The sequence below is a fragment of the Enhydra lutris genome, unplaced genomic scaffold (genome assembly GCF_002288905.1).
Source record: "Enhydra lutris kenyoni isolate GAN:26980312 unplaced genomic scaffold, ASM228890v2 scaffoldscaffold13, whole genome shotgun sequence".
Taxonomy (NCBI): domain Eukaryota; kingdom Metazoa; phylum Chordata; class Mammalia; order Carnivora; family Mustelidae; genus Enhydra; species Enhydra lutris.
The window spans coordinates 38,091,446-38,105,474 of record NW_019154097.1 but is presented as its reverse complement, the minus strand read 5'-3'; the positions used below and the strand labels follow the sequence as shown (position 1 = coordinate 38,105,474).

The following is a 14,029-nucleotide window of genomic DNA, read 5'->3' as shown; positions in this document are numbered from 1 at the left end:
GGAGGCCTTAGCGCTCTCGCGTGGGGCCAGGTCGCTTCCAGTCCCAGGTGGTGGGAGTGGAAACCCAAGGCGACCCCGGAAGATCAGCCCAGAGAAAGCGGGTTTCTCCTGAGCAGCTTCTAATGAAAGAGCCCATCGGGCTCCGCGCTCCAGGGGTGAAGGAGGGTGAGGGTGAGCCTGCCCTGGAGAAGCCCGCTGTCCGATCGGGGGGCCTGGACCCTTTGCACGGCCCACGTGGCTGCTGTGACGAGGGCAGGTGCGTGCAGCGGCTGGCGCCCCCGTCCCTCCTCCCGTGGGGGGCGGTCTCCACGCGACAGGCCTGGGCCACTTGCCGGACACTTTCTCTCTTGCCTGTTCCCTTTGAAGCAGACGATGCGTCTCTTCGGCACCTTGTGGACAGGCGGGCGCGTGTGCGTGGGTGTACGTGCGCGTGCGTGCACACACGCTGGTTGGTCGTGTTGGGCGGGGGTTACCCATCACGTCCCGTAGCACGCTGAGAAATGGCCCTAACAGTTTACCAAAGCTGCGTTGTCCACATTCTCCTACTGTGACACGGAGACCAGAACAAAGGCACTCGCTAGGTCAGGGCCCATCCGTGCGATGGATGAGCCTGTATTGAGCGCCGACTGTGTGCAAGGCCTAAAGCCTCCAGGGGTGGGAGGGGACCCGGCGCCCAGCCTCAGGACACTCGCTGTCCAGGGTGGCAGCCCTTTCTTAGGGGGCCCTGTGGGGCTGGGGTGCTCCCCCGCTTCCCATGGAGAAGCTCGCGGGGTGTGGCTCGCACCTGCTGCAGTGTTTCTTGGCCCTGCGTCCGTGGACCTGCCCCGGGCCCTGCCTCCCGACCCCAGCTCCCTGAACAGACCTCCTGTGGCTCCGGGAGTCCTCAGTGGGCTTGGGACGTCCACAGTTGGAATCACAGAAAGATAGATGGGCATTTGGGACAGTCGTGGGCATCTGCTCCCAAGTGCCTAATGCTGACCCCGCTTGACTTCCTAGGGTGACCCTGGTCCTTCTGGGCCACCAGGACCTCCCGGAGACGATGGAGAACGGGTATGTCCCCACCTGCCTGTCCCCTCGGGGGGTCTGAGCTGCGAACCGCTGGGAAATGCTGGCAGCAAAGCGCTCGGCTGTCAGGCGTGCTGCTGGGGGGTGGGGGGTGGGGAGGGTGAAGCCATGGGATGCGGGGACAGCCTGCAAACCACTTCTGAGACGCTTGGCCATTGGTCCTGCCCTGTGTGGTGTCTCCAAGTGGCTTTCAGCTGTCACCGGTCTCAGAAAGAGCCCCTAGTTCCGGGAGGCAGGTGCCCAGGACACCGTGGAAACGTGTCGGCAAGTGTGAGCTCCATGTCTCCGCTCGTCCACGGCTCAGATGCAGGCTGTGGGTGCAGACCTGGGGATCTGGGGAGAGCGGGGAGAGTCTGGAGTGGGTGGCTCTGGAGGTGGGGGGCGAGGTTGGGGCCGTGGCGGGAGGCGGCCCTCCCCTGGGGGCTCCACGGGGTCTGCGTGTTTGTCCGGTGGCTCTTCTGGGGCTGTGGCTCCGTGGGAGACCAGAGCACCGTTGTCCTGTGGTAGAGAAGCGTGGGGGGCTTTTGAGCCCCGCCTCCTCACACCCCAGTCACTCACACCGTGTCTCGGGGTGTTAGGGGTGTTTTAGGGACAGGATCCAGAAGCTCTGAGTGTAAGGGGAGCAGGTAGGGCATGGGAAGGGTGGGCCCGACCGTGCTTCTATCCTCAGTGGCTCCCAGGCTGGCTTTGTCCCTGCCCCTTCTCCTGTCTGCGCCCAGCACAGCTCACTGCACCACGGGAGAGGCGAGCAGGGTCCTCCTGGAGGTGTGTGTGTGTGTGCATGCGTGTGCAGGGCTGGGCATGCACGTGCGTGTGGATATGTACGTGTGCACACAGGGTACGTGTGCATATGTGTGCGGGCACGACTTCATGTGTGCGTGCGTGTGCAGGGTGCCCACGTGTGCTCATGTGCAGATGTGCAGGCCTGGGTGTGCGCGTGTGTGCGCGTGTGCGTGTGCGGGGAGGAGGGAAGGGAGCGGCGTGTTGACAGACAGAAGTGGGGTGTTGAGAAGCAGCTCCTGTTCTGGGACCAGTCAAGCCTGGGCGGCCTTTCCTTCTCCAGCCGGAAGGAAGACTCCTCTGGGTTTCTTCCCCCCGCCGTGTTTAGGGCCCTGGCAGAGAGGTTGGGCTACCTTGGGGTTGGCCCGGGGATCTGGTGATCGTCCGTGACTCCTTTCTACCCCAGCTTCTGCCCCTCGTGTTCCTATCATTTGCCTTCGTCCCTCTCAACTTCCCTCCCTCTCCCCCTCCCCCTTCCCCCCCTTGTTCTTTCCCTCCCTCCCTCCCCATCATGTGTCATCCTCCTCCCTCCCTCCCTAGCTACTTGTTTTCCGTCTCTGTCTAGCTTCTATCCTTCTGTCCTTCATCCCTATCGTCACCCATCAAGGCGACCAGATCCTTTGCTCGCAGGATCCTTCCCGTGCAGCTTTCTCCTCGTTGGAGCTGTGGTTTGTGGCCTCCTGACTAGTGTCCCGGGGCCCCAGATCCTGCCCGTTCCTGCAGCTTTCTGGGCGTGTGGACATTTTGGGGCCTTCCTGGCTGGTACCGGGACCAGAAAACCTGGCCGAGGCAGAAGCAGCCCCAGGACAAAGCATCCGTTGCACAGCAGCAGGGGCACTGTGTCTCTGTCCATGCTCTACAACTTATGTCTAAAATCCTGCCGCTTTTCTCCCCCACAGGGTGATGATGGAGAAGTTGGGCCCAGAGGGCTGCCTGGGGAACCCGTAAGTCTGGATCGCATTCTGTCTCCTCAGCATGGCGATGGGCTGCTCAAGGAAGCTCTGCTCCGGGCAGAGCCCGGGACCAACCTAGAGCATAGATTAGAGAAGGGGTCAGCCTTGAAACAGAGACTCAGCTGGGGGATTCTGGAGGGCGAAAAAGAAGGAGCACATTGGAAAGGCTGTGGGGCAAATACGACCTTCCCCGGAGGAAGAAGCTGAGATCTGGGGGGGCTGTGTTTGGGCCTCCAGGCCATGGGCCTGGTGCGTGTCCAAGGTCATCATGGTGGGTGTCCAAGGTCATCATGGGGGTGTGCAGGATCATCACGGGGGCGTCCCAGGTCATCACAAGGGGGATCCAGGGTCATCACGGGGGGTAACCCAGGTTATCACGGGGGGCGTCCAGGGCCCTCATGAGGGCGTGCAAGCCTCAGCTGTTCAGGCAAGTGTCTGAGGGCCGTTGCGGGGACGGTCCGACTGTCTGCCGTCCCTTCTGGTGTCTGCGCTTCCCGAACGTGGAGCCCTCCGTCAGGGTGGCCCTCTTTTCCCCAAGCCGACCTCTGTTTCCGGCCAGGCGAGCGTCCTCAGCGAGAAGGAACACCACTTACGTTTCACGGAGGGTAGTTCTCAGACGCCTCACTTCCGTCGTCCACGTCACCACGGCCGCAGGCCTCTGGTGACGTTAACTGAGGAGAAACACTGCCGGCGCCGCACAGAGGGCCCGGTCTGCGCTCGCACCTTCACGGGGGGCTAAATTATTCCCCGATGTCTGATCAGCCCCCCAGGAGACCCCATTACACAGTCCTCTCCTTAACACGCGTCTAAGTGGTGCCTTCTGGGTTACGAACCCCTAGGAAGCGTTTACGAGGCCAGGCATTTACCTAACGAAGGGGACGGGTACAGGGCAGTGCATGTGGGAAGGATTTCTCTTCCCGGATGTCTGAAGCGCGTCCATCGAAAGGGTGGTCGCACCTTGGTTAAGGGCTGGCTGAGCCCCACAGGCAAGGCAGGTGCGAGCGGTTCCGGGTGGGGCCCCGGGAGTCTGGTCAGCTGTGTTGGGGTCGGCGTTGCCTTGGGGCCATGTCCCTCCACGAGCGCAAGTGGCTGTCCCCACACGTGCCCCCCGCTGCAGGGGAGGGCGGGGCTGAGCTCTGGGCTGTCCAGGTCCCAGAAGAAACCTGAGCTCCGCGCTTCGTCTCTGTGTTTGGCCACCGCGTCCCCAGCAGCGTGTCCTCCCTCCACCTTCTGGTGTCAGAAACGCAGCCGCGTGTCCCTGCACGGAAGGGTCTGAGAGGGAGCCGGTAACGAGACGTGGCCAAAAGCCCGCCACGCAGCCGACTGTCTTTGTGGCCTCCGCGAGGAGAGCTTTTGTGGGCATCTGCCCCGTGCGTGTGTGGAAGGGCTCCCGGCTTGGAAAGGCTCTGAGGTGCCTCCTTCATCCCGGTCTGAGCCTCCCGTTAGCTCCTGGCTCCCGCCTCTGCTTCCCAGAGCGGAGGTGGAGAGGCGGGGTGGGGGGCGGGGAGGCGCGGCCACGCTTCCCGGGGAGGTGTGGACACCTGCGTGGCAGCAAAGGCTCTGGCAGGAGTGAGGCTGCGGGATTTGCCTGGGGGCTGGGCCGGGCCGGGCTTCTTGGCCAAGTGGGAACTTGTTCCTTCCTCTTGCAGGGGCCGCGTGGTCTGCTGGGGCCGAAGGGGCCCCCGGGCCCTCCTGGACCTCCGGTAAGGCCTGTCACCTCTGCACATCTGCCCACTCAGACAGTTGCCCGGGGCTGGTTGAGGTCAGCAGGGCTCTGCTGCTCACAGGCAGAAGGAACCCTCTGGCCCGTGTGCCTTTGTGGGTGGAGACACGGAGCCCAGCTGGCCGTGCGGCTCTCCCCGTCCTCATGCCTCACGTGCTGTTACCAACAGCCTGCGGACACCTCACGTCCTCCTTCTGGGAAAGTTCTGGGAGGAGCCAGCCTGAGGGTCTGGTCCGGCCCTGTCCCGGTGGGCGGCTTCCCCGGGCCCGCCCCACCCTGCACTGGGGCCGGCTGCTCCACTGTCCGCTGGCCCCTCGTGCCTGTGGGATTATTTGGGATCCACTCTTGCCCCGTCCCCAGAGGGTGTGGCATCCCTAAACAATGTGGGCAGGACACCAAGCCCAGTCCGGTGGGATGGTCCCTGGGCGCCCTGTGGGTTCTTTAGCATTCTGTCTTGGTGTTCCTTTCCCTTCCCTCTCATCCAGGGTGTGACGGGGATGGACGGCCAACCAGGCCCGAAAGGAAACGTGGTAAGTGTCCAGGGTCTGCCACCCGGTGGTTGCCATCAAACGGGGTGGGAATGCGAGGAGGAGGGCGGTGCGGGCCCTGAGCCCTGGCCCTGCATGGAGCCGCCGCTGGACAGCTTGTGCCTGTCAGAGCCGGACCAGCCCCGAGGGAACTGGCCCTCTCCCTGCGTGGAGCCCGGTGCTGAGCGGGCACCGTGAGCCAACCCATGAGAGACAGGTCTCATGGCTCTACTGGGAGACTTTAGCGCAGTGTTTGGGAAGCGCTCTGCTAAACAGAACACCTTCCGGTCTGGCCCTTCACGGGCTCCTTGCCAGCGGCGTCTGCATCGCCGGCAGAAACAACGGAGCGCTCCTCCAGTCGGGGTCAGCGTGGAGAGCCTCGCGGGTGCCAAGGCCTGGTTCCCCTCCGCCATGCCTCTTCTTGCCTGGCATGAGAGCAGACTCTTCCCCTGCCGGTCCCCCAGAGTTCCCACGAGTGGCCTTGCCTTTGTTCCCTCTAGGGCCCCCAGGGCGAGCCCGGCCCCCCAGGACAGCAGGGTAATCCAGGTGCCCAGGTAAGCGAGCAGTGGGGGGCAGTGAGGGTTGTGGGTGTGTTGGGGTGTCCTGGGCCCTGTGCGGCCTGTCCCCGCCGAAGGGACCTACAGCCTAGATGTGATTGAGGACTGAGTTGTTGGTGCCCAGATGAGGGGGAGGGTGCGGGAAGGTGGGCGGGTGGCAGGGAGGCATTTGGAGCCAACTTCCTTGACCTTTCTTGCCCTGTCCAACTCTCCTAGGGTCTTCCAGGACCCCAGGGTGCCATTGGGCCTCCAGGAGAAAAGGTGAGTGGGTTGTGCAGGTGCAGGGACAGTCCCATCTGCCAGCAGGGTGTTTCCGCCCCGGCAAGCTCATTCCACCAGGGTACAGGCTGCGGGAGAGCTGGTCAGCCCTGGCGGGTCCGAACTTCTGGCCTCCTCCAGCGGCAGGGACGCTCAGGGCCCTGTGCACGGAGCAGATGAGCTCGGGGGACAGCGGGATCTCTGTCTTTCATTGACCCTATCACTGGGCCATCCACGCGCTCCTTGTCTAGCTCTGCGTAGGGTCCCCGGATTAGGGAACAGAAGTGAACCCGGCGTTCAGCTGGGCCTGACCATTTGTTATTTGCCTGACATCCAGCCTGAACGGGGCGTCCTGTTCTGTCGTTTGCTTTTGTTTTGTGTTTGTGAGATCTGGCCGCTGGGTGTGTCCCGCACCTGCCGAGAGCTCGTGCTCAAGCCCCCGCGCTGCTCTTGGCTCAGGGCTGCCTGTAAGGTGTGGTTCTCAGCCCCACGGATGGCGGCAGCTCCCAGGAACCCGGAGCAGCAGAGGGCGACGTTCCCCCCTCTCCAGGGGCTTCGGTTGCTGGAAGCTTCCGTGCCTCTGAGCATCCTTTTCCAGAAATGTTCTTCGGGCAGGTGGAGGGTGGGCAGCCCAGGGAAGAGGTGACCCTGAGGGCTCACGGGGTCTCTGGTTTGTTCCAGGGTCCCTTGGGTAAACCAGGCCTCCCAGGAATGCCCGGTGCTGACGGACCCCCGGTGAGTACCCTGCCTGCCTCACCCCTTCACACGCCACCCGGCCCCCGGTGCCCCCAGGGCGGGACCTGGCCCACAGGCCTGTGGCCGCCCCTCGCCCCCCGTTTCCTCTCTCTCTGCTCTGCCGATGAAGACCCGATGGCTTACTCGGTAATTACCCGGCTTTGGACACACTTTCCCAGCCGTGGGTTCTGAGCAAGGGGCGGAGACGGCGTGAGCAGGACTTGAGTTCCTGGGGCGCGGCTTCACGACCGGAGCCTGGCCCGCGTTTCTAACTCCGAGGAGGGTGGGCTGGGCTCCGAGCAGTCCCTGTGTCGCTGGTGTTGAAGGGAAGGACGGCGCGCGGAGGGTATTTTTAGCAACCGCACACCGAGGAGGCGGGTCTGCAGGAGCGCGTCTGCGGTGTGTGAGCACAGCTGTGGGGCCGGACTCGACGGTGCCAGAAATAGCGAGCCGGGGATGGTCCGTCCGCGGCTGCGCCGCGGGAGGGAGGGGCGGGGAGGGGCTGTGTGGTCGGTGTGGGGGCTTCATCCGCTCCCACCACCCGCTTTGCGTGTAGCTGGTGGGGTCTGGGGATTCGGGTTCCTTTTAGAAGATTCATGTGATGCTGCCTGCATAGCCTGTTTCCGAAACCGTGACTGGCTGAATTACCTGTTTTGGGCAGGGCGTCTCGGTAACTTCTCAGCCGTTAAAAACGACGCAAGAGCTCCATACGTTGACAGTTCTTTGGTGACCGTCTAAGGCACGGCCGTCGGCTTCCCTGGCTGGGCCCCAGGCATCACACGTCCGCCACCGCCCTGTCCCTCTCCAAGCCGGCGGCTCACCTGCCCCACCGTGCGTGAGCTGCCCTGGGCCTCCCGTGTCCTCTCGTGTCCTCCCTTATCTGTGCGTCTGAGAGCACGGACATAGCACGTCTCGTCCCTCCTGTAGCTTACGTTCATACTTCATTTCCTCTTCTGATTGTGAAATAACACATCCAGTTCAGAAAATTAGCAAAGTAAATGAAATGACAGCAAAATGAAAACCACCTTGACGCCATCTCCAAGGCCCAGCGCACGATAGCAGGGGGCGCATGGCCTTGCGTGTGTCGTCCCCCCCCCACCGTGCATCTTCTGCAGTGTTTGGGGTGAGGGGCGTCTCCCACAGCAGCTCCGGGGAGAGGGTGCTGGGGTGGGGTGGGCTGCCGACCCCACCTCCCTGACCTGACTGCTTCTGCCAGGGAGACCCCCACCCCATCCCCACACCGACCCGTCCTCCCACACGCTGGGTGCCTGGCGGGGTCTGGTTTTCCTCCCACTTGTAGGGCCCCCCCACCCCCGCGCGGGGCCCATAGGCTGCACTTCTCTTCCTTCAATGAACACTTGAACCTAGAATAAGAGCGTCTGCAGGTCCTTCACGCATCAGACGCCCCGGGGGCGGGGGGGAGGACTGGTGCGTGGCCCCTGCCAGCCAGCCGGTTGTCTCCCAGGAATTTGCAGGAACAGAGATGTTGAAACATACCCTTGTTCACGCGGCAGTGTGCTGTCGATCACCCTTAAACAGACGGTTTTGTGTCTCTTTTCCCTCGAGTTGGGCTTGGCTTTGGCTGTGGAAAGGAGGGTTGATTTAAAGCCCTGTAGAAGGAAGGAGTGTTTCCAGGCAGACGCGCTGGGGTGTGCGGTGACATCATCCCGGAGAGCCCACGGCGGGGACTCGGGGGCGTGAATTACGGTTTGAGGGAGTACAACGGAGCTGGTAGAAACCGACTTTCGTATTCGGTGACACGAGGAAAGGCCCGCCGCGTGATATTAAACTAAAACCACATCACGCAACGCCCATCTTGCGTGCCTTGCGCGGAGGATGGATGGGGAGGTCTGTAGCACGGTTAGCCGGGGGTGCCGTGGGCGGTGAGGTTAGGAGGGACCGTGTCTGCTTTTCCTCTTGCCTGATGGGCCACAGAGAACATATATTACTTTTTTAATCAGAAAAGTATCAAATACACATAATTTAAGCTTTATTATTTTTTCATTATACAAGTATATCCTCGTTATGAGGTATTGCAAAAATGCAAAGGGGGGGAGACAAGGCTGGCCTTTCCCTAGGGGGAGAAATCAATCTCTTATTTTGATGTATTTCCTTTCAGTATTTTTCTGTTCCGACATTTTTAACAAGCCTGCTTTGGGCGTCCCCCCCCCCCCCGTCGTTGCTCTCATTCTATAAATGCAACTTAAAATGTGCCTAAAGAAATTTGGCCTCCGTTCAAATAAAGCTAATAATTACGGTAACTGCTGACGCGTGCTGGCCGTTCGCTCCACGCTGGGCGCAGTCCTGAGTGCCCGGCGCACCTGCTCGTCCGGTCTCCGCAGCGACCTGTGAGGCAGGCGCGTGGTCGTCTGTGCCGCATGAGCGACGGCATTACCATGTGGAGGGCATGGCACGCCTTCCGAGGGACCCACTTGGCACCCTGGGCTCGAGCACCCCCAGCTGCCCTCCCTGTACCCCCAGGTCCATAATGGAAATGGGCTGGCGTAATGTGCCCCCAAGAAGCCACGTGGTGGCGGGCCAGGATCCACACCCTCCCAGTCACCCCAAGGCAGGACACCCTCTCCTCGGCACTGTTTGGGTCCAGCCCTGCCACCCTGAGGCGTGGGCACCGTGAGCTTTGTTTGGGAAAGGCAGCGCGGCCGACAGCGTGTCTCCCTGGGTGGTCCCTCTGCTGCATGACTTCCCTCGAGTCAGGCGGGCGGCAGGCTCCGCCCCGAGCCCCCGAGGCCCCCCGAGGCCCCGCCCTGTAGAGGACCCTCTGCCGCTGCTTGCTCGGTCCTCCAAGCAGGCTGTTCGCGGCAGCACCAAATCCAAGCGCGCGGCCAGCAGCAGCAGAGGGAGCGCCCGCAAGTATTTGTTCTCAGACACGGGAGACTTAGGTCCTCACAACGCCGTTGTGTTCTAGGACAGGGTCCCTTAGAGCCCTCAAGCTGAAGGAGCAACTGGTCCCCCCTCTCCTCTGACACGTGAACAAGTGGAGGCCCAGAGAGGGCGAGTGACTTCCCTGAGGTCACGCAGCGGGTCGGGGTAACCAGACCCAGAATCAGACCGCGCCCCCGCCACACCACGCGGCCTTTTCACTGGAGTCCCTGGGCTAATTCCAGACAGGGAAGCGTTCCCCTTTCTGCTTTTATCCGGGGCTTGCCTCAGGAGCTCAAGGGCGTAAAGCTAGTGACCGACCTCAGCAGGAACGTCAGAGAGCTTGTGTTTCTGAGGATGGGCTTGGTTGGGGCTCAGGTGGACAGGGCAGTGACCCGGGGGCCACTACCGGGTCTGCTGGGCGTCGGCTCTGGACCTGTATCGTGGGAGCAGGTCGTCCTCTCTGGTCTGTACCAGCTAAGAGGTTGGCAGGCAACCTGCCCGGGGACTCAGGGACGCACCGGGGACCCCAGGCGAATGACAGGGCGTGGCCTCTGTCCAGGCACTAGCCTGCCCCCCCGGCACACCTCCCAGCGCGAGAGTGTCCTGCAGACAGTGTGGCGCCTGCCCATCCGGAAGGTGGCGTGTCCAGACCCCCAGTCCCGCATCATCCCTCTTTCGGCACAGAATCCTTGTGGAGCAAATGCCTTGTGGTCCCGGTCCCGGCTCACCTGCACTTGGGGTCGGACTGGGCCGGTGACATCATTATGGGCAGATCCCGCCTTTGGGTGTCCACACACATTTCTCCTCCATGCCAGCTCAGGTCATCACTGGGCCCGCACAGAGCACACGTACGGAGGGGGCAGCTGAGGGTCCGGGCTGAAGGACTGGCTCGGGGCCCATGGCTGGGAGTGACCTCCAGGCTCAGCTGCCCGATGCCTTTCACGTCCGCTTCTCTGGCTGGGGGCGTGGGGGGAAGGAGATGGGGGCCTGGCTCTCCCTCCCACGTGTGACCACAGCTGTGGGGGACGATCACTGACTAACACCTGCCTTCTCTCTTATGACAGGGACACCCTGGCAAAGAAGGCCCCCCAGGAGAGAAAGGAGGCCAGGTGGGTTCAGAATGACATGAGTGGGAGCAGCCGGGCCCTCCTCCCTGCCCAGGGGACCTCCTCCCATGCAGAGCCCTCTGACCCATCCACCCCCCTTGGTACCGCACTTGGGGCTGCAGGCACAGCTGTCACCTGGGCCACGCAGAAGCTTGGTGACAGTGCGGGGCTCCTACTGATCCGTTGCCATTGTTTGTTTGGGGTCCAGGACTTGGGGGTTTGAAGGTGGGATGGAGTCTCCAGGCAGCCTGAGTCCCCCGGGTCTGCCGCCCTGTTTGTGGCCAAAGTCCCCTTGTGCCTCCCATGGTATCCCCACCCCTCCTTGGGCCCGCCCTGCTCAGTGCACTGGGACAGTGGTCAGCAAGGCCCGTTGGCTGTCACCAGCACCCCTCCCAGTCGGCCAGCCCTTGTCTCCTGCCCCAGCTGTCAGCTGTCCCATGCCATCTGAGCTGCCTCTGTGGGGACTGTGCTCCCTTCGGGCCAGCCCGCCCTCCCAAAGCGTCAGAGCCCCCTCCCCACCCCGCTGCCCCACTCCCACTCCCCAGCTGCTGGGCTGGGGCTGCTGTTGGATTGGTCCCTGGTGTTCTCGTCACGGGACACAGTGTGCACGTCTGCTTTCCCGGGGGGCTGGGTCCCATGGGAGCAGGTCCTGCGTGTCTCCTGAGGAGCCTCTCCCGAGGGTCTGATCTGGGATGTCTGCTCTGCTCAGGGCAGGGGGAACGTGCTGGTGGAAGGCAAGCTTTCCGGCTGTGTGTGTGGGGGGGCACAGAATGCCTGCCCACCCGGGTCGGAGTTAACGGTCTTCCCCCTTTGGTTTCAGGGTCCTCCTGGCCCCCAGGGCCCAATCGGCTATCCGGGTCCTCGAGGAGTCAAGGTGAGATTCGGCTTCCCGGAGGTCAAGGTTGGGCTTGTGGGGCACAGCAGCCCTGGTCCTCCCGGACTCGTTGGATCCCAGGACAGAGGGCCTGGGCAGGCGGGGGAGTGACTATTTGCGGCCAGATGGGGCTGATCCCCAGCAGAGGACGTCTCTGTGTGTCGTGATAACCAGCAGGACGGTGGCGCTCTGTCCGTCTGTTGGGACACTGCTCTAGTTGTCACCTAGGGCCTGTTCCCTCCCAAGCCCCAAAGGGACGCACACCTCAGCCCAGGTGAAGAGCCCGACACGCTTTCCTGGCGGTGCCCAGAGGGCAGCTTCCGGGACCTTTGCACGTCCGGAGAGAGCGAGCCCGTCCCCATGGACAGCACCGGGGCAGACGGAGCGGCGGCGGCGGGGTGGGGGTGGGGAGCAGTTGGTGGGAGATGGCCGTTCATCCGCAACTGCGTTTCTGCCACTGAAGGCCTCCCAGAGCCTGGTTCAGCGGGACACAGAGCTCTGGAGCGAGCCCAACGCCGGGTCCTGGCTAGTCTGCCAGAGCGGACTGCGTCTGAGTCGTGTCACGGGGTCTCCAGCCGTGCCGGCTCTGGACACGTCGGACACGGTTATGCAGAGAGAGATGTGTCCCAGGAACGCGTGCTGGGCAGGGGTGCGGCGGGGTGGCGGAGTTCTCCCTTCTCTGAGAGCAATGGCGGCGTCGCGTCTGAGAGCTCTGGGTGGTTCTGGGGCTTGAAGAAAGCGAATGGGGTCTTTCCTTCCAAGTGATTGGAACTTGCTGTGCAGGGAAACGTACCACGTGCGCACACAGCAGCGCAGCCCGAGGAATTTGCGTGAACCCACGCACGGGCTCCCGGGCCTGCCCCGCGCCGTTTGGTGCTTACCTTTCCCCAGCATCCTCGTGCCGCGGGAGCGAGCCCCTGGCCTGCGGGCGGAGGACAGAGAGGCTGGGAGCTCAGGGTGCAGTCATGGGCCCCAAGTCAGCCTAACATCGGTGCCTCAGCAGGACTCAGACCCAGACCTGCTTATTCCAAACCCCGAGCCTCCCTGCTGCGTGTCCCAGGAATCGTGGCGTTCCGAGGGCACAAGCCGCTGCGGACAGACTTCCCGGGGCCGGGAGCCCTTGGAGGCCATGGTTTCCCCCCCGACGCAGGCTCTTACCAGCTCACCTAGGGAGTCGTGCCAGGATGATTATTCAGCGGAAATGCTGATAACGTGAGCTCTCGCAGGTTTATCTTACACACTTTGTCACAGAAAAAGTGCCTGCCGGCCCCATACATGGCTAATTGCGGAGGGCTGTGTCTGTGAGCTGTAGGTGTTTGCTGTAAAGTGTTTATGGACGACGCTCTTATCCTGTCCATCTGATTAAAATTCATTCACGCCATGAGCGAGCCACTTAGACTTGGAAGTGCGGAGAGGGAGGAAAAGCAACGCCGGGCGCTCTTGTCATTGGAGAAATAGGTTCTCCTTCCCGGGCTTCGGAAGCCGTCAGAGGAGTCGGCGGCCTAGAGGGGCGGCGGGTCCCCCAGGGAGGTGACTGTGCAGGGCTGAGAGGTGGCGTGCGGTCTCCGGTAGGGTCGGCCCTGGGTGAGTGCGGCCCGGCTCTTCTCCGCCACGTCCCGCCACCCTTCCTTCCGGGGAAGCGCCCTTCTGTGTGCCTCCACTTCCCCCACCTTCCCGAGGGCATCTGCGTGGGCCTGGCGGCCAGCACGGTCCCCCCACTGCTCTGCGAGCCTGCAGGAGCCGGGCGGGCTGGGGAAGACCATAAATACGAATTCTCTCAGGGCCTTGGGCAAAGCCCTGTCGCTCTCTGGGCCCCTTTGCTTTCGGTCCCCCAGGTCTGGCCCATGAGAGCCACAGGGGATACTGGCATCCCATGGTACTCCACCAACCAGGGTGGATTCGTGCCCCTAGGGGGACATCAGGGGGCATTTCTGACTGTTAGAACTTGGGGGGAGCCTACCGTCATCTGATGGCTAGAGGTCAGGGACGCTGCCCCCTACCCCTGCTCTGTACGGGGCAGCCCCGTGACACGGTCACCCAGCCCTGGATGTCAGTAGGGCCGGGGGTCCGAGACCTGGTCTGTTTGTCCCCTGGGCAGCACTCTCCCGACCTCTGACCTTAGGTCCAGGAGTGGTGGTCAGGGGACCCCCTGCCAGCCTGGCAAGAGGGAGGAGGCTGGTCCAGAGCCCCCAGGGCATCAGGGTTTCAGGGTGACCACGCCTCCCGTCTGCCCTGAGGCATCCTGTCGCCTGGGGCCGATGGGGCCTGCAGTGCATCTGGGTGGCAGGAGGTCGTGCCCCCCAGGCCTGTCCCAGCTCCGGGTCTGGCCCCAGCTTTGCTTAGAGGCCCTCCTCAGTCCCCGGGAAGACGGGCAAACTGCACAGTCTGTGCAGACTTCTCACCACCAGACGACTGCTGGCCGCACGAGGTGGCCCTGATGCCTCAGCTGGAGGCAGATGGGGGGCCCGACCTCTCTCTGGGGTCCCACGGGCAGCTGGTCTCTGGGAGTCAGCGGTCAGTTCTGCTCCCTGCTCGGAGGGCCCAGGCCGTGGCCACTTAATTCCATGC

The 14,029-nt window shown here is 63.0% G+C and overlaps 1 protein-coding gene across 4 annotated transcripts in view; it reads left to right on the top strand.

Moving 5' to 3' along the window:
* The window catches only part of LOC111145660 (collagen type V alpha 1 chain), a 142,383-nt gene that overhangs the window by 80,706 nt on the left and 47,648 nt on the right, over positions 1–14,029 (top strand). For all 4 annotated transcript variants that reach the window (XM_022500738.1, XM_022500735.1, XM_022500734.1 and 1 more), the window contains 9 exons: positions 997–1,050; positions 2,745–2,789; positions 4,448–4,501; positions 5,007–5,051; positions 5,549–5,602; positions 5,822–5,866; positions 6,545–6,598; positions 10,546–10,590; positions 11,408–11,461. In XM_022500738.1, the coding sequence (XP_022356446.1) occupies positions 997–1,050; positions 2,745–2,789; positions 4,448–4,501; positions 5,007–5,051; positions 5,549–5,602; positions 5,822–5,866; positions 6,545–6,598; positions 10,546–10,590; positions 11,408–11,461 (450 nt within the window). The remainder of the gene's footprint in view (positions 1–996; positions 1,051–2,744; positions 2,790–4,447; positions 4,502–5,006; positions 5,052–5,548; positions 5,603–5,821; positions 5,867–6,544; positions 6,599–10,545; positions 10,591–11,407; positions 11,462–14,029) is intronic.